Genomic DNA, 19,955 nt, shown 5'->3' with positions numbered 1-19,955 from the left:
TGTTCAACAGGTGAAAAGATTTATCCGTTGTCTGTCTTTAAGTGCCTTTTATTGAGCTTCACTATTCTTAATGGGCATCACTGTGAAAATCTGATCAACTGTCTCCTTTTGCAACCGCTCTGTGGATGCTCGTATGTGCAAATATCCTGTGACTTTTCTGTTTTTTTTGTTGTACTGTGGATGCAGTTTTTCTTATCTTTAAATCTGTTGGTTATATCTGCTGTATGGGTGTGACTACTAGGCCTGGGCGGAGTTCGTGGCGTTCCGCAAGTAGCGGAGTGCGTTAGGTCAAACTGTTCACGCTGATTTTTAGCACCGTGTATTTGTCCTGCACTGAAAAATCAGCATGAACATCACCATGCGCAGCGCAAGAGGGTGATGCTTCTTTCTGCTGCTAGAGTAGATGTTCTACTCGAGCAGCAGCTTCCTCAACGCAAATGGAAGTTTTTCATTTAGGCTGCAAAAATGTTCGTTGCTTCAGGCAAAATATAATTTTGCTACTTAAGTACTCCCTGTTCACTCATCCAAATTCCGTGTTTCCTTCCTTTTCTTTCCATTTAGTGGTGACGCCCTTGCCTATGGAGGTATCAGCGCCAGTAAGGAATCGCGTGGTCGGGGGAGCCGCAGTATCTATGCACTTACCAACAATTTTAAGGTTTTTGCGAGAGTTTAACCCCTTCAGCGCTGCGCGGATTCCCCCGCGGTGCTGAAGGGTTTGAGCGCGGGCGGGGCCATGACGGAACGGTTCCGTCATGAGCACAGCTCAACCGATGCTCATGACGGAACCGTTCCGTCATGAGCATGGAAGGGGTTAAGTTATTGGCATTGTAAATGACAATACCTTTTATTTATCTGTTTTGAAAACAACACATAAATAAGAGGCATTGTCATTTACAATGCCAATAGCTCAAACTCTCATAAATGCGAGACCTATTGCATTGCAAATGCTTGTTGGCTTTGGAGTTGAGGAAAGGCAAATACTTGAATCTCTTTAGAAATCTGAGGGAAATTAGATCACTAGGGTGGTAATAAGCCTAGGTTTCTCACTAGCAATAGCTTTAATACATGTTGTTCACATGTCCACACTTAGAATGATCACCTAACATCCAACCTTGTCGTATTGTTCATCGAAGACAATGTACTAAAATGTTATTCAGAGAGCTCTTAAACTTAACACTATTGGACATTAATAACATGTTTTTAATTGAATATTGCCATTATCTTGCTGTAGAAAATGAATTTTTCTTTGTGGACCCTGAGCTAAAACTATCCAAAGTAGCTCCAGAAGGATGGAAAGAGGACCCAAGGAAGAAAAGCAAAACTGCTATTCACTTCTGCTTGTTTTTCCGAATTAAGTTTTTTGTGGACGATATCAGCTTAATTCAGTAAGTCATTTTCAAACTCATATTGACTTCCGACTGTTTTGCACATTCAATCTATGATTATATCTAATAATATGGTTGTATGGTTTCACCTGCCTCCAAACAGGCACAGTCTCACCTGCCACCAATACTATCTTCAGCAAAGGAAAGACATCTTGGAAGAACGATTGCACTGTGATGATGAAGCAGCCTTACTCCTCGCTTCTTTGGCTCTACAGGCAGAGTATGGAGATTATCAGCCTGAGGTAAGGCATGTTTGTTTTGGTGGGCTTGATTTATATAAATGTTGTTGGCATGGTAAGTATTTTGGAGATTCATTCAGGTGCTCTTCCAGCTGTACATATTCAGCAGGACAAGCTGAAGATTAATATTACTACCATTCTTCAGGCGATTTCTGGGCACAAGAAAGTTGGTAATATAATGAATTTGAAATACACATTTATGTAAAAAAAAGGCATATTAATTGTTGGCAGTAGGATGTGGGCTGTTAATTTCAGAACCAGGATCCAGTTTTTTGATTACTAAGGCGACCACTGGTATATTGAGTGTATGTCTGTTGTAGGAACGTTTTATAATTTCTGACAATAGTTTGATATAGGGAAGAGGTAATCATTGCTCCCAGATACTATAACTGCATTAGAGGGTAGGCTATGGCATAGGATCGATTAGGAAAATGAAATTCAAGTCCTTGTCATTGGGAGAATTCCTATGGCCTACTTAATTAAAGTGTGTGTAGCCAGGGCACATAATGAATTAACCTCCTTGAACTGAGATGGATTAGTAGGTACAACTGTTGCTGCATAAACATAAAATCAGCTGCATACACAGACATTTTCATGGAGGATACCTCCCGAAAACCCTTGCATAACACCAGAATCCATATCTGTTGTAGCACTTCAAATGATAAAACAAGCATTGGCATAGCCAATAGGTCTCGCCTTTGGGACCTTGGAAGTGTTTAGCCATGCAACAGTGGATGTTGTTGCACCAAGGATATTATGCTGCATAACTAAATACTTATAAGGTCCCAAAAGCGAGACCTATTGGCTATGCCAATGCTTGTTATATTATGCAACAGCTCAGCTGCAGCACACAGTTCAGGTGGGTCAATGAAGGTAGCCCCTGTTGGCTGTAACATGTATAAACTACACACCAAGTCAGACATGTACCTTGGAGCTGGGAGTGCCAAGTAAACCTTCCATATTTGGCAGATTGTGAGGGTGGTACAGGTTTGTATTAGATTATAAAAGAGTTCAGTTTGCAAAGTACCGTTCTGGGCCATCGATCCATTCCACACACTGAGGAAAGATATTTCCTTCTTGAGATGGCAGGTGGTAGGTAGAGTGCCACATAGTAGGCAATCCATTTATGCAAGCCCAAACATTATTCTGTGTTAGCGTATGCCAATTATTTTTTCTTACAATATAACAATGCAACTGACGCACGAAGGAGTAGGATTTATCTAGATTGTAAAGCATATATGAATCGATTTGTGTCGGTCACAGTGAGATAGAAACTGTAGGGTCTGTGTTCATAAGATGAATTATGTAACTCCTTTCTAAAGACGAGCAGGTCGACAGATTTCAGAAGAAAGCGTGTTGCATTACGGTACCATCAGTAGTATGTGCCCAAGCACATTCAAAAAAGAAAAAGTGTTGTTCTTAGCAGAACATAAAGGCCTCGCCTCCGCTGACATCAAAATGGGTTAAAACAGCAGTTACGTGAAAAGTATGCATAATAGCAAGCCCTGAAAGAATTTGGATGGTCTTAATGAAAAAATGAATTTGACCCACGTGTGCCACATGTTGCCTACCAACTTAGGGTCTCCAGGCCAACGCTTCCTCAAACAAAAACAAGCATTGGCATAGCCAATAGGTCTTGCCTTTGGGACCTTATTTACTGGCCTCCAACAATCAAAACATTTCAGTTTTCACAATTTTGTTCGTATTTTAGGAAGGGCATTTGCTGAAGCCTGTATGAAAAACAATTATCTGACGTGGAAGTGCATTTGGAAAACAGCCAGGCCCCCTTCCAAAAGCCTTTTTTCTACAACGCAATCTGCCGAGCAATGGGGGCTGCATGTTCATTTGAAATGTTTACAGAGACTGCTGTTTGGAGAGAAGAGGCAAACCACTGCTATGTGTTCTACAAGGCACACTTCAGTAAACAAGCATTGGCATTCCAAATTAGCCAGGCGTTAATGTACTAACATATAAGTTTAAATTCTTTTTGATATTTACAAACTACGGGCCTCATTTAAAAGTCTGTGATGGCGTGAAATAAACAAGTGGGAGGGGTGGTGGGAGTGCGGCCGAGAGCAGGGACTGGGGCAGGCAAATTGGCAATCTGGAAGTCTTCTCCATGATGGCGGCGGGCGAGTGCAGCGGCCCGTGACGGCGGCGGGTGAGTGCAGCGATTCGCAGCATTAAGTTTACCATTTTTTTGATATTTACAAACTAGGGGCCTCATTTAAAAGTCCATAAGCCTTGGCAATCCAAATTAGCCAGGCGTTAAGGTACTAACATATAAGTTTAAATTCTTTTTGATATTTACAAACTACGGGCCTCATTTAAAAGTCTGTGATGGCGTGAAATAAACAAGTGGGAGGGGTGGTGGGAGTGCGGCCGAGAGCAGGGACTGGGGCAGGCAAATTGGCAATCTGGAAGTCTTCTCCATGATGGCGGCGGGCGAGTGCAGCGGCCCGTGACGGCGGCGGGTGAGTGCAGCGATTCGCAGCATTAAGTTTACCATTTTTTTGATATTTACAAACTAGGGGCCTCATTTAAAAGTCCATAAGCCTTGGCAATCCAAATTAGCCAGGCGTTAAGGTACTAACATATAAGTTTAAATTCTTTTTGATATTTACAAACTACGGGCCTCATTTGAAAGTCCGTGACGGCGCGCAATAAACAAGTGGGAGGGGTGGGGGGAGTTCGACCGAGAGCAGGGACTGGGGCAGGCAGATTGGCAATCTGGAAGGCGTGTCCGTGACGGCGGTGGGCGAGTGCAGCAACGCGCAGCTTTTACCTTACGGGAGCGAGCAGCGCCAGGCGCGATAATTGCTAACAGATGGCGCCGCTGCTCGCTCCCACAAGGGAAACGCCAAACGTGCACGAGTGCCAATAGAGAACAGTGCAAAACATGCACGAGTTTGAACAAAAGTCCTGAGCGATTCCAAAAGGTCCCCTCCTGGGCAGCGCTTGCGCGCTGCGTAGGCAAGACCTAAAAAGGAGAACCACAAACGATTTTCGAGAGCTATCGCTTACCACATAACGCTTTTTCGCCTCCACAGGGAACACGAGAAAGGGCAGCAATTGAAATTGGTTTTACCAAATAGTAAACGGTTTTTAAAAAACCTACAAGTGAGCCATTGAATATAAAACTCAGCATGTTTCACATAAAGCGTCCATGAATCACATTTGTAGGACAACTATTGCTCAGCAAGATGTCTCCGTTGTTTCTGCTGCTTGCGTGTCCAGCTTGTGTCAATAAATTGCACTCCTGACAAAGAGGTCAAACTATAATGAGCGAGTAATAGAGTTAGTTAGAATAACAAATAGACACTCCAGGCCAGTGCCGGCTTGGGCATCGGATCTGTGAAGTTCTGTTTAGCAAGAGCGCAAAGGTTGGTGCAGAACGAGGAAAAGCAAAAAAGTACGAAATTGAAAGAGACAGGCAAATGTAAACAAGCATGGCCACGCTAATTAGAAACAGATGGCCCCTGCGCGCCGCTGCTCGCTCCCGCAAGGTGGATTCCTCCACTCGCACGAGTGTGAGGAAAAGTGCAGACAGATTCCAAAAGGTCATCTCCTAACATAGCGCATGCGCGCTGCGCTAGGCTCGCCCTAAAAAGGATTAAACAAGAAACATCCCTAACTTGTACTCCTCACCAAGATATGGTAAAATTATATCACCTTGTTTAGACGGTCTAAACTTTTGGTCATCTAGACGTAGCATATTTAAAAATGTGCTCTAGGTAATGTTCATTAATGCTTAGTTCAGAGACCAACTACAAAGGTATATTCAAGGTTGCATAATTCAGGTCATGAAAGTCTTCTGGAACCTTTACACCCTTAGAAGACGATAGCCACAAAATGGTACTCTGGTTTGGTTGTATGGTTATTAATTAAATATTTATTAATATTAGAGCGCAGCAAGGTATGGTATAGTTGACAACCTGCAAACATCTGCAAACAGAAGCAAAAATGAAAATCGACATGAATTTTGCATCTCACCATTCATTGCTCTGAACGTGCTATATACAATATACATTTGTTAAACCCATTTTGGAGGTTATCCACTATTGGAACTGTTCCTTCAGTGCTTGAGGCATGTCGCAGCTGAAATCAGCCAATATAGGTCTGGAGATCTTGCTGGAAAATTCCTTACATTTCTTGACCTCATTATATGAAATGCAGTTTTAAATTACGAAAAGCAATGTGGGGATAGCCGGTGGGCCATTACATTGCATTTTGTCATTTGGCTGTTCATTTTGCCAGATGACAGACCAACAATCCTAGTGGCTTGGTAGTTATTTAGCTCCCCAACAGGCAAGAGTAACATTTTTTATTGATATATTTTCATTTTCCCACCAATTCTTGACATTATGAATGCTCCTTCCATCTTTCAGAATTGTGTGGAAAATATTTCCCAAGTAATGATTGTCAGACACCTCCAGATACTACCACACTTCTCCAACCGTGGCTTCACCTCCGGACGTGACATAACCGGAAGATATTAGGCACTCTCTAGCATGCTGGTGTCAGTTCCTGTTTTTCAAGCCTCATCAGCGTGTTTTGGAACTCTCTCTGTGTATCACTGACAGATTCATCAGCTTTTGACAGAGACTGGGTCAGATGTCTCTTCAATGTGCCTCATACTTTAAGCCTTGGAGACAGTGGAAAAGAAAATGTCCCTTTTTGATTCCCACAAATACTATGTGGTGGCTGGTGTCGGGACGCAAAACTGTGACCTGCAGCACTTTCTCCTTTGTGCACCAAAAGGCCATCTGGGAGACCAAGCTATTTTTGGCTAAGGCCGGTAACTTGCATGTAGACCCCCCCCCAAAGGTATGTCACCTTCCTGCAAATATTCTCTTAGATCTTCCGACAAACCCCCCCCCCGCACACACACACAAAAAAGCACCATAGGAAGGAGAAATATTGTTCTCTGGTGCTGGACTCCAACTTGACATCGGATGACCCCCTCTCCCACTCTCTTCCTACAGCACCTAAAAAGATGAGACTAATGTTTCCTGGTACTTTGGCCAATCCCATGAATGTTGAGGCCTTTCAGACAGCAATACTGGATGTTTTTAGAACATTCTTGCAATTCTCTGGGCTCCTACCCACAAGAGATCCAATCCTGCATGCTCCAAGCCCAATGCCTCCTAAGCCTAAGCATCAACAGATCTCAACTCCAACATCTGTGGTGAAGTTGAGACCGACTAGGACGCCATCCCGATGTTCGCTCAATCCTTCTTTGACACCACAGTTTGGACACTCACAGAACCGAGTCTGGTGCTGGCCAATGAGTCTATAGAAGAAAGTAACATCCAAGTAGCAAAGGAAGTGGTCTGGACAAATTATAAAGATAAACCATATTGTGAGCACCACGAATAGCCCGACGTTTTTGTTGTATCCTTCCTTTTACTCCCACCTTGGTACCTTCCATCCACCCCCGCCTTCCCACTCACCTTGGTATCGCCTGAAGCTTACCTTAGAATGTTGACACACTACTCGCCAGTGCGAGAGCGGTTGGCTTGATTAAAGGAGTTGAACCTTCACCTCGGCCTTTCAGCTTCATTATTACACTGGCGACGATTTTCCTGCGAGGGGGGCAGGTCAGGCCAATTTCCCTTTTCTGTGTGCTCTCGAAGAAGCTGTGCAGCAATTCTGTTAGCTGTGCTGGAGTGGATAGTACGGAAGGTAGTGGTGTCCTGTACTACAGCATACGAGGTTTCATCTCCGATTGAAGAGAGAGTTGCTGACGGCATTAAGGAATCCTGATGAGCGTTTTGTTCCTTCAAAGCTCAGTCGACAGCTGACGTGCGTGGAGTTAAATTTCCAGTCAGTTTCTCGTCGGACGGTGAACGCCTCTTCACGCCCACTAGCGGGCGGGGTTCACTGGGATTGCAGGATGATCGTCTGGCTTGCTTCCCCACGCCCATAGTGGGCGGAGCTATCGTGTGGTGGTTGGCAGACGACGAACGATTGGGGGCAGTTCCGTGTCCTGTCAGTTTCATCCTTACGCCCACCAGCGGGCGGAGTTCACTACGGCACCGTAAGGATCGAGTAAGTGCCTCCCCAAGCCTCAAGCGGGTAAAGTACCGTGCTCGTTGTGTCCTGGTTGGCAGATATACGCTGCTGTTGGGTGCTGGCTGAAGGCTGGTGCTCACTTCTACAGGTGGTGACGCACAGCGGGGAACAAGCTTCGAGCTACGCTGTTCCTGCTCGGCGGAGGTCTCTGCTGTGGGTGCTGGGAGGAGGTCGGTGCCGTTCAGGAGGAAGGTGTTGTCAGCGTCTCCATCTTCAGTTCCTTCCTGTTATTGGGCATACTCTCTCGCTGCTGCAAGTATCCTTTACCTTTTGGTTGCTGACTACCTTATGTTGAGGTAAAATTTACCTCACCATTTCTACTGATCCTGCATTGAGCCTTTTCATTACCTTGCAGTTGTACTTCATCGCTGAAGCGAGGCATTCACTTCCCCTCCAGCAGTGAATTTACTTTAACCAGCCAGTAGTACAGTCTTGTTGGCCAATCATCTTGCATTTGCATTTACATTTGCCAAGGTATAGCCAGTGGAAGTCTGACTCAACTTATTGGTGCTACAATTTACGTACTTACTGTTGGTAATTCTATTCTATATTTGCTTGTGTTGGACTCCCTGTTGCCATTCTTTGATAACGTTGGCTGCATTGTTGATTCCTCCTGTGTAAAGCATGGGTACTCCAGGAATTTGCCAACCTCCCTCATTCCTAAATGATAGCGGGGACCCTGAAATTCATTGGAAGGAATGGACTAAGCTTTTTGAATCCTACTTGATTGCAATGGGTGGGGAGAGATTTTCTGCTCTAAGGAAACAACATCTTCTCCTACACAATATGGGTGTTCATGGGCGCAAAGTGTATGAAACTCTGCCAGAACCCGAGTTGGAGGAAGAAGATGACCTTGATGTTTATGACATAACTATGTTAAAGTTAGGCAATCATTTTGGGGACAAAATAAATGTGGTCCTAGAACGTCATAAGTTCTTCAGTAGGACCCAAGGGAAAAATGAGTCTGTGAAAAACTACATAGCAGTGTTGAGGGGTCTAACTCAAAGGTGTGATTTTGGAGATCTTAACGACTCACTTATACGCGACCAGTTGGTCAGGTGTACAAGTAATTGTAGGATTCAAGAGAAATTGCTATCCAAAAATCCTTCATTGGAAGAAGCTATTTCCATAGCTCAGTCAATTGAGCACACCGCTAAATGTATGAAGGAAATTAAAATTCCTGAGGAAGTGGTTGCAGCGATACAAGTTGATGCGTCTAATAAGAATGTTACAAAAGTTAGACATAGAGGAGAGTCTTCTATAAAGTTCCCTAGAGAACAAAATGATCTCAAATGCTATAGATGTGGGAGTAGTAATCACCTAGCTAACAACCCGTCATGTACTGCTCGTAATGCTCATTGTAAGAAGTGTAACAGAAGGGGACATTTAGCTAGAGTGTGCAGGGACAGCGACTCTTGCCAAGTTAAAGCCATCAATGCACCCAGCGAAGACCAACTCAATTTTGTGTTCCAAGTAAAGAGTCCGGCTGGTAGTAATTCTAATGAATACCCAAAATGCAATATTGTAATCAATAGGGAATCTTTTGAAATGTTTGCAGACTCCTGCTCACCTTTTACTCTGTTAAATGTGAATGATTTCAGGAAAATCGATGGGGAACCAAACATGGTTATATCTACACCTGACATTTCACCCCATGGATATACAAAAGATCCTATTCCGTTAGTGGGGATGGTGGAGACACAAATACATTTTAAAGGGAGGTCCACGGTGGGTAAAGTCTACCTAGTCAGCTCTGGATCCAATCTCCTAGGGTGGCGTCACCAAAGGGAACTTGGCATTATCCTTGACCCCAATAGCAAGGAACAGGTCAAATTAATTAAAGAAGTCACGGAAGCGTCACCCCTCTGTGAAGAATTCCCCAATCTTTTCTCTAACGATCTGGTATTGTTGAAACACTATCAACATAAGATAAAAATTAGACAAGGGGCCAAACCTGTAGTCCATAAAACACGTCAGGTTCCTCTACTTTTAAGACAACCTTTGAAGGAAGAACTCGACAAATTGTGCCAATTAGGCGTCATCCATCCTGTAGACGCATCGGAGTGGTTATCTCCAATCGTGATAGCCTCAAAGGCCAATGGACAGGGCATTCGCCTTTGTATTGATTTACGCAGCCTTAATGAACACATTTGGGTGGAACGGTTTCCTCTTCCCAACATTAATGAGATGTTGAGTACCATGGGTAAGGCCAAGTTTTTTTCAGTTATAGACCTCTCCATGGCCTACTATCAAGTTGATCTTCACCCTGATTCTAGGCCACTAACAGCATTTTCTACTCCTTTTGGTACGTACATGTTTGGTAGAATGCCTTTCGGCTTGGCCTCGGCGGCGGCCGTATTTCGAAAAATGATGCATAGGGTACTGGAAGGAATCCCTAACAGCATGTGCTTCCAAGATGATGTGTTGGTTTACGGTGCGGATGAAGAAGAACATGACTCCATATTTAGGAAGGTGTGTTCCAGGCTTACCATTGCGGGACTTACTGTAAAAAAAGACAAATGCAAGATCAAAGTCACTGAGGTGGATTACTTGGGTCACAATCTTTCCTTTGAAGGGATAAAACCTAAACTCAGTCTGGTTCAAGCTGTGGAAAATGCCCCCGTACCAACGAACAAGGAAGAGCTGAAATCCTTTTTAGGACTAGTCGAGTACATGGCGAAGTTCATCCCCAATTTTTCTGAAAAATGTGAGTCCTTACGAGAACTGCTAAGGAAAAATTGCGAATTTATATGGGGGAAAAATCACTCTGAATCCATAGCTAATTTAAAAAAAGAAATTATTAGCTCACGGGCATTGGGCCCGTTTGACCATAAGAAGAGAACCATTTTATGCACTGATGCATCCAACAAAGGTCTCGGGGCCACTCTAACACAGAAGGGAGAAGGTGTAGAAACCATCATAGCTTTTGCTTCCCGCACCTTAAGTCCACCAGAACGGAATTATTCCGTAATTGAAAGGGAAGCTTTGGCATGCTACTGGGCCATTAACCATTTCAAGTTTTTTCTTTGGGGAAGTGCTTTTACTGTCCGCACGGACCACAAACCTTTAACACACATTTTTTCATCTAAAAAGGTATTTTGTGAATCCCCTAGGATAGCTAAATGGGTCCTTGGGCTGGAGAAATTTAATTTTCGTATTGAGTACCTTACTGGTCAGGACAATGTCCTTGCAGACTATTTATCTAGATCTCCCATTACAGGCAACATAGAGGCTGACCCGTTAGACACTCCTGTTCTTTCCATTCTCACACCTTCCTTTTCTAAGGAGGAATGGGATGAGGAAATGGAGAAGGACTCCAGCATGAAGGCACTCAAAGGTCTTATCATAAATAGTTGGCCGGAAAAGTGTGGTGAGGTCATGGAGAGCTTAAAAGGGTTCTGGGAAGTTAGAAATGAGCAGAACATCCATGGGAACAAAATTTATCGCAATTCCAAAATTGTGCCACCTGATGCTCTCAGAGACAAGATAATAGACCTTGCCCATGAAGGTCATTTAGGAAGGAGCCTCACTAAAAGTAAAGTGAGGAACAGTTTCTGGTTCCCAAAGATGGACTCAATGGTAGAACTGAAGGTTAAGGACTGCTATAACTGTGCCAGAAGTGACAAGGTAAAGTCCACTCACAGGGTTCCCCTTTCCCCCGTGGAGGTACCTACTGTTCCTTGGACAAAATTGGCCATGGATGTAATTGGCCCAATGGATGCTCTAGGTCCACAAAGAAGGTTCATGTTTGTCTTGGTGGACTACACTTCTCATTGGGTGAACGTAAAATTTACTCCTTCCACTACAACCAAGAACCTCATTGCATTTTTAAAGTCAGTATTTTCCTATGAGGGGGTACCTTCCACGTTAGTGACCGACAATGGGGTACAATTTACTTCGGAGGAAATGGTATTGTTTTTGAAGAACCTTACCATCAAGCATGAGAAAACGGCCCTCTACTGTCCCAAGGCCAATGGGTTAGTGGAGAGGATGAACCGCATGATCAAAGATCATATCCAACTGGCAATATCTAATGGGTTCAACGTAGACAATTCTCTGAGAGACTGTTTGTGGGCCTACCACACGGCGCCCAATTTAGTGACGGGTATATCCCCTTTTGTGGTGTTGAGAGGGAGAGAACCAGGCACAAAGTTGTTTCCCCTTTGGCTCGAGGGGGGTAAGACTGTTGTCTATGACAGAACAGAAAGTCAGGTAAAAGTTCAGCAACATCAAGCCCGCTACAAAGGGTGGTATGACAAGAAATATGGTGTGAAGAATTTAAAAGCCAATGTCAATGATTCTGCAGTGATAAAGAAACCCACTAGGGTACCGGTGGGACAGAGCAAATTTCTCCTTCCTATAAGAATAAAGAACAAGGGGAGAAATGTGGTGGAGTTGGAGGATGGTCATGTATGGAGCGGGGATAGAGTTGTTGTGTGAATTTCACCTCGCTTTTGTTATTCGTTATGTTGGGTAAGGAGATGTGTTGTATCCTTCCTTTCACTCCCACCTTGGTACCTTCCATCCACCACCACCTTCCCACTCACCTTGGTATCGCCTGAAGCTTACCTTAGAATGTTGACACACTACTCGCCAGTGCGAGAGCGGTTGGCTTGATTAAAGGAGTTGAACCTTCACCTCGGCCTTTCAGCTTCATTATTACAGTTTTGCTTTTTTATCTCAGTCAGATGCCGTTGCTAACTTTGGAAGAACAGGATTATGATCATAAGGAGGATGATGACTCAGAGTATAATCACGTCTTGCTATCTTCCATTACTGATGCTGGCATTTGCTTGGACTTACAAAATGCCGGTTTCCTGTTTACTGAGCAAAAAGTGGCATTTCCTACCCCTCTGACTGTGCCTCGTAAGAGGTTTTATGTTTTACAATGGTTGTTCCGCGGAGCTCTTCTATTTAATGGTGTGAATCATGTGCTAGCTTTCTTGGATAGCATCCTTCTTTGAACTAATGCTTAGTCAACCTCCACCAAGAAAAAGGTGTGCCTGCGTAGACTCAACCTCAGATATGCTGTGTTTGCTATTTGACTACACATGTCGGGACAGAATGACAATCAGCTTTTCGTGGGCTATGCTGAAGCTAAGGGCAAGGCAGTAATGAAACGCACTATGTCATGTTGGATCATCCTTATATTAAGATCTCGTATGCCCTGGCCAAGGAAGACCCTCCAGGGATCATTCATAGTCATTTTGCCAGGGCTTTGGATGCTGCAACTACTCTTTCTAGAAGTGTACGTGTCCTGGTTTCCAATGTCTGCTGAGCAGCTGAGTGCTCATACTTGCTTACTTTTGCAAAGAACTACTGCCTCACTTCTTGGGTGTGCAGTGATGGGTACTTTGCCCAAGCTAAATTGCATAATTTCCTTGATTAATCAGCAATACTTAATCCCAATTTGTAAAGTGATGAATCTGTGTGAAGATGTATCTATCACAGAAAACATAACTTAATGTCAGTAATGATTGTGGATACAGCGCAGAAGAAATATCAGGAACTGACACGTGTTCTGGTTTGCACGTTAAATACTCCAGTTATGTAACATCCAGAGATGGAGTTGCTGGTGGAGAAAAGTCTTTTGGACCAGTCTGAAGCCTGGAAGGAGTTTCCATTAGGTAACAATGTATGAAGATTATGTATTCACTAGAAATATTGTTACTAAAGGTTAGTAACTTTTTTCAGGTTCAGAGATAAGGTGGTATCTTCGTTCATAAGATTTAAACTCTAATTGTTGTAGCACAGAACTTTACACACATGTGTCCTGAAGTACAGCTGACTCTAGTTATCCCATTAAGGTGGAAGGTAGTCTTTTAAGCTTTCATTTCCTTTTCATTATCTATTTAACAGTGACCTGGTTATCTAAACAAAGATGTGGGGGCTTACTAAAGAAAGCCTTACTCAGGAGATGCAGTCTTGTGACTGAGATGTCAGTTTTGGAACTTAGGTTCTAATGATGGCTCTTGCGCTTTACTGAAAATTGTGTGATTCTGAGAAAATCACTTACTGGTAAATAATTAAGTATATATAATGTAACCTGAGTGAAATGTAATGTAATTGCTCAATTCAGATTTGTAAATTCTCAGTTGATCTATAAAAGATTTACATAGTCTCACACCAGGCCGTAATAATGTATAGTCCTCCGTTGTTACCTATCTAGGTTTTGCACCAGCTAATACTTGTAGTAACGCATACATAAATACTGCAGACACACACTGATGAAAAGTTCTGTGCTACTCTGTTTTACGACTATCACAATCTTTGTGCGTCTTTGAAACGTGTTTTTTTTGGTGTCGATGGTCTGCACCAAGAGGTTGCTTCCTTGCTGGAAAGGCTCTTGGGTATTTTACCATTTGAAATGTTTTGCATCATTCAAAAGGTCAAGTTCCTTTGAAGAGCTTTAATAGAGTGAAATGCCATGATGTCAAGAGATTACCTCATTTAAAAGTGGACTGTTTTATAAGTTCAAATGAAAGATTACCTCATTGAAAATTGGACATTATTTTACTGCTAAATGAAGATTGAAAAAAAGAAATGAACGCGGAGGTCGCCCGGCTTGAGGCGGAGATTGCGGATCTAGAGTTGGCTCTGGAAGGGGAGGTCACGTCGGAGGCGCTGCACAAGTTGAGCCTTAAACAATCGGAGTACAGGGCCCTCGTGACGGATGCGGCCAAAGCCCTGAGTAGGGAACAGCGGGGCCGTCTGTACGACGTCGGGGACAAGGCCGGGAAATTGATCGCGTGGCTAGACAAAAAGGAGCGGGCCAATCGTGTTGTGCCGGACCTTGTGACGGAGGATGGCGTTATGGTCACGGAGCCGGACGGCATAGTCCAGTGCTTTGCGGATTACTTCCACACGGTCTATACCTCCGTGTCTGACAGGCCAGTGGAGGATTCATGTGAGCTCCTGCGCGATCTTGCCCTGCCTTGCCTCTCCGACATAGACAGAGACGATCTTGATGGTGACATCACAGTCGATGAGATTGCGGGGGCTATCCGCTCTTTGCGCCCGGGCAAGGCCTCGGGTCCGAATGGCCTGCCAATTGAGCTTTACAAACTCCGACCGGACAAGATCGCTCCGCATTTGCGGGCTATGTTTGTGGAGGCGCGGGAGATGGGCTGCCTCCCACTTGACCAGCGCCTGGCAACGATCGTGGTCATCCATAAAGATGGCAAGCCCAGGAACCGGTGCAGCTCATACAGGCCGATCTCGCTCCTTAATGCTGAGCCGAAGATCCTTGCCAAAATCCTCGCAAACCGGCTGGTCAGGGTGGTCGGGGATCTGATCCACCCTGACCAATCTGGCTTCATCCCGCATCGTAATACCGCGTTGAATCTTAGGCGCATCCATGGAGTGATCGCGAGGGTGGGGACGATGCGGGAGCCGGCCATGGTGGCTGCGCTCGACGCAACGATGGCATTTGACACGGTGGAGTGGGCATACCTGTGGGCTGCGCTTGCGAAATTCGGCTTCGGGCCCGGATTTGTGGGCTGGGTAAGGCTATTATACGAAGAACCTCTCGCCAAAGTTGCAGTTAACGGTAGGGCGTCCCGTCCCTTCGATCTGGGGAGGGGTACCAGGCAGGGTTGTCCTCTATCGCCGTTGTTGTTCGCCCTCGCCCTTGAGCCGCTGGCGGCCTGGATACGATGGCACCCAGACGTGAGGGGGATTCGTTGGTCCCCTGACCACGAAGACCGCATTTCCCTCTATGCCGACGATATTCTGCTCTATCTTACTTCACCCCGGAAGTCCCTTATAGATGTTTGCGACATATTGACTTCTTTCGGGAGGAACTCGGGGCTAACCATTAATTGGGGTAAGTCATATCTGTATGCCCTGTGTGGGGACGTCCCGGTTCCCCCGCGGAATTGCCCGATCCAGATTGCCCGGGAGGGTTTCCTGTATCTTGGGATTTATATCTCTGCCGACCCAACGGTGCGGTATGAGAGGAACCTGCTCCCTCCATTGGCGCGCCTGCGGCGGGATGTGGCGGGCTGGCGGCGGTTGCCGCTTTCCCTCCTTGGCCGTGCGGTGCTATTCAAAATGATGTCTCTTCCCCGTTTTCTCTATGTCCTGCAGAACACCCAGGAGCTGGTTCCGGCCAGCTACTTTCGGGAGGTTGAGAGTCTGCAGCGTTCGCTGCTGTGGGACGGCCGCCCGCGTATAGCGATAGCAAAATTAACTCTCCCTTGGTACGACGGGGGTATCGCGCTTCCCGACATCCGGAGATACTATTGGGCCTCCCAACTGAGCGCGATCAATCATGGAGTCTACGGTCCGGCGCTTGGCCCTGGCTTTGCTATGGACCGGTGGTTGCTGCGGGGTGGTGGCTATTATAGAGCACTTTATTCGAAGCCATCGGCTGGGTCCCTCACAGGGCCGACCGGGGTGGCGGTGCACGTGTGGAAGACAGTCACAAACTCCCTGGGATGGAAGGATAGGCTCACCCTCGCCACTCCGTTGTATGACTCGGACATGTTGGGGAACCTCTGGCACTCTAAGGGATTCGACAAATGGGATCTGATCGGCATCTCCAGGGTGGGGGACATGCTGACCAAGGGGCGGATTAAGTCGTTCGATGAGCTGCGGTCGGAATATGCGCTTGAGGGCACGGAATACTTCCGGTATGCGCAGGTGCGCCATGCGCTGCAGTCGGTCCTCGTTCAGGGGGAAAAGGTGCCTGAGTCCTCTCCATTGGAGGACCGGATCCTGGACGGCCATATGCCGGAGAGCACAATCTCCCTAATTTACAAAAAGCTTGTGAACGTTCGGACCGATCTCCTCCTGTGGGTGCGGGACCAGTGGACTAGAGACGGCCTTGAGCTGGACGATGAGGATTGGCAGTACGCGGTCTCCTCTCCTAAGGAGGTCGCAATCCCCGCCAGGTTGCGGCTTTTCCAGCTTAAGATACTCCACAGAGTCTATGTCACTGGGCCCCGACTGGTCCATATGGGTTTTTCCGAGGACGGGCTGTGTAAGAGGGGCTGCGGGATGGTGGGCACCTTTCTGCACATTATATGGGAGTGTGGTGTGATTGCGGAACTATGGAAGCGGATTCACGTTGTTATGCAGGAGGTCACGGGCATTGTATTGCACCCAGAGGCGCGGCGCTGTCTCTTGAATGTGTGGGGTCCTGCAGACTACGACGCGGCGCAGACTCAATGGGTGACCCTAGGTAATATGGTGGCTAAGCGAGATATTGCAAGATTGTGGGGATCCCCTAGCCCTCCCACCCTGGATGCTTGGAAGGACAACATGGACTGGTGCATGTTCCGGGAGAAAACGGTGTATAGTGCGCGGGGTAGGCCCAAGAAATGGCATAAGGTATGGGGAGGTTGGAACCAGTATAGGGGGTACATATGTTTGCCTCCTGCCACTGAACCACTAGAGGAGCAACTTTCCCCCTAGCCTCGCATCCGACTTGGGTATCTCTGATGCACCTCTGCTAGAATGTTAGTGCCTCTGCTTCTCCCTCCTCCTCTCAATCGGTGGCTTGAACTGATGTTGGAAATGGGGCCGCCCCCTCGCTGGGAGCTGACGCGAACTTATGATGTATATTGCCTTGCTTGGTGTGTTTATTTTTAAAAATTGGAACCTTTGTTTTTATCCTGTATGAGAGCTGTAGATGACTGCACGTGTCGATTGAGGAGCTGCCGAACCTCCGGGTTGTCGGCTGAATAGCTGTGTATCTGAATTATACGAATAAAGGTTTTTAAAAAAAAAAAAAAAAAAAAAGAAATGAAATATACAGTCTTTCACAATGATATGACCTAATTGTAGGCAGCCTTATTAAAATCACACACCTTTGAAAATAGTTCTGTGCTGCTTTTAGTCTTACCACAATATATATTTACATATTTGTATCTGGTTGCTGCTATTTGCAAACATTTTAAAACAATCGAACAGTAGTGATGATCAGAATTAAGTTACATATAAGGAAACCCACAAAATAATATTTATTATGAATATGAACTCCAGCTTTGAATTTCCCGCATATGTATTCATAAATGTACTGTTGAATGCAGCTTACAGTTTACACCACCACAGCATCAATTGTGACAGTGGAAGGGCAATGGTACACCATGTCAGGACCTAGGTTTTCAGATTATTAATGCTTGGGTGAGTTGTTTGTCTGGTGTTTACACCCAAAGGTTATTTTCTAGCCATGGGTGTCAAAGCCCCTTGATGTATTTCGGTCTGCTTACCCGCTAGCCGATCAGTGGCTTCTCTGGGCTTTTCAGAAGCTTTCAGAAATTCTGCACAGAAGAAACATACCACCTGGGAATATGACTGTCTACCAATATAGTTGTTCTGGACAGTGAGGCTGCAGTACAGTTGTTTTTATCTGAAAATTTATGTTAACAGATAAATTATGCTAGGTCCCTTTTAAAACTTGTCACTGAATTATACATGCTTGATGAGCAAAAGAATCTTGAAAATATGGTTTGCAGTTTAATTTGAATTGAAGATTGAAATCTAGCTACTGAAAACAAAATTGTTTCTGTCACAGGCCATAATTGAGAGGATGGAATTTGTATTCGGGAACCTAATTCTTTCATATCTCATGTATTTTTCCCAAAGATCCACGGCTTAGCCTATTTTAGACTGGAACATTACTTACCAGCCAGAGTGATGGAAAAACTGGACCTGTCGTATGTAAAAGATGAACTTCCCAAACTTCATAGCACTTATGCTGGAGCATCCGAAAAAGAGACTGAATTGGAATTTTTAAAGGTAAGTCAAAAAATTGCGACATTGAAATTACACATTGGACATTTGTTTAGAAATGTAATTCTGACTAGAAAGCTAAAGAAAATGTACTGTGCAGTTGACCTTTTCATCTGGTGACTACATATGAATTAAAGATTTGGACGTTTTGTTATTCAGGTCTGATTGCTGACTGAGGTAAGCACTCTTTCATGATATCTACGTATGACTGTTAAGTTTCAGGTACAAATCCTGGCAGGCGGACACTTGGCAAAATTGGTTTGAGGAATTAGATGAGAAAGCACCTTTACATAATTATTGCTAATCAAAAGCAAGTTATGTCTAAAGTGTTCCTGAGGAATCTCCATAGATTTTGCTGACTCAAAAAAATTCTAAAATGTTCAATAGTCTTTATCGCCTAGCTTAGAATTTCCGATGTGAAACTTTATATTTACTGTAAAATGTTTACTCTGGCTAGAAAATCGCCTCCCACCCATGTTGCTTGTGGTCTCTAAGTGCAAGAAAACAACTCTGGCAGCAGATCTCATCCCTGTGCTTCTCCAGTGGAACTTGCACTCTGCACATATTCAAGATATTGATCAAGTGTGCATTTAAGTGATAGTCCCACCATGCAATAAGTGTGTATCATCCCAACCCGGCCAGTATATTTAGCTCCAGGGCAGTAAAGCTTTTTCCCCCCCAAAGTAGATGCTCCTAGTGGCCACTGACATGGTTCTCTTTTTCCCCAGATCATTCTAGGTGTTGCAGGACCCTACTAACTCCCAAGCAAAGCAGTACTCTGTAAGGAGTCAATGATCAGTATTGGTTTAGTGTTGTCACTGATGCCCCATCCCACCTTTTTAATTCTACCATGGCCCATTGCCATGGCAGATGTGCCCCAACATCTCTTAGAAGGATGAGGGGGTTCCGGCCTGACATGATTACTAGTGATCTGATCCAAGCATTGCCAAATTAGAAATTCAAATTGACATTTTCAAGACCAGAATTGTTATTAAAATGGTCATTTCGCGATCGGTAGGCTGGGTCGGTCACCACAAAAATTATACACTGAGAATTTGCCATTATGCACACGTGAAAACTGTGTATCTCCAAAGGCTCTTTCAGCTCCTTAACTTTGCAAACAAGATGCTAACTTTGTACCCATCACTGTATGATCTGAAAAGTATGTTCTATATTTGAAATCTTTCATGAATCATATCACAGTGGCATCTCTAGTTTGAGAGATTGGTTAAATGTATAAAAATTCATTTGAATTGATTAAAAACTATTCAACATCTTCTTAACATTCATTTAATGCAAGGTCTACTGAAATTGTTTAACACACTGAGGGGTTTGAAGAAAGACGTCACTTTATAGGCACTAGGCTAAAGGACTTTACGTCCAATTAGACAAGGTGCCATTGTGGTATTAAATGATGTATAGATACAAGTGATTTTTCTTTTTTTTTTTAAATTCATTGCATCCCTTTGGCATTGTTTATTGGGTCATTTTTATTCTTTCAAATATTAGAAATTCTAGG

The 19,955-nt window shown here is 44.6% G+C and overlaps 1 protein-coding gene across 8 annotated transcripts in view; it reads left to right on the top strand.

Annotated features, from left to right (window-relative positions):
- PTPN13 (protein tyrosine phosphatase non-receptor type 13) overlaps window positions 1–19,955 on the top strand; it is an 830,096-nt gene that overhangs the window by 401,224 nt on the left and 408,917 nt on the right. For all 8 annotated transcript variants that reach the window (XM_085636547.1, XM_085636545.1, XM_085636546.1 and 5 more), the window contains 3 exons: window positions 1,232–1,385; window positions 1,489–1,627; window positions 18,290–18,442. In XM_085636547.1, the coding sequence (XP_085492673.1) occupies window positions 1,232–1,385; window positions 1,489–1,627; window positions 18,290–18,442 (446 nt within the window). The remainder of the gene's footprint in view (window positions 1–1,231; window positions 1,386–1,488; window positions 1,628–18,289; window positions 18,443–19,955) is intronic.

This window comes from Triturus cristatus, chromosome 2_1 (genome assembly GCF_964204655.1).
Source record: "Triturus cristatus chromosome 2_1, aTriCri1.1, whole genome shotgun sequence".
Taxonomy (NCBI): domain Eukaryota; kingdom Metazoa; phylum Chordata; class Amphibia; order Caudata; family Salamandridae; genus Triturus; species Triturus cristatus.
The sequence above is the reverse complement of the archived record's forward strand: the minus strand, read 5'-3'. Positions and strand labels throughout refer to the sequence as shown.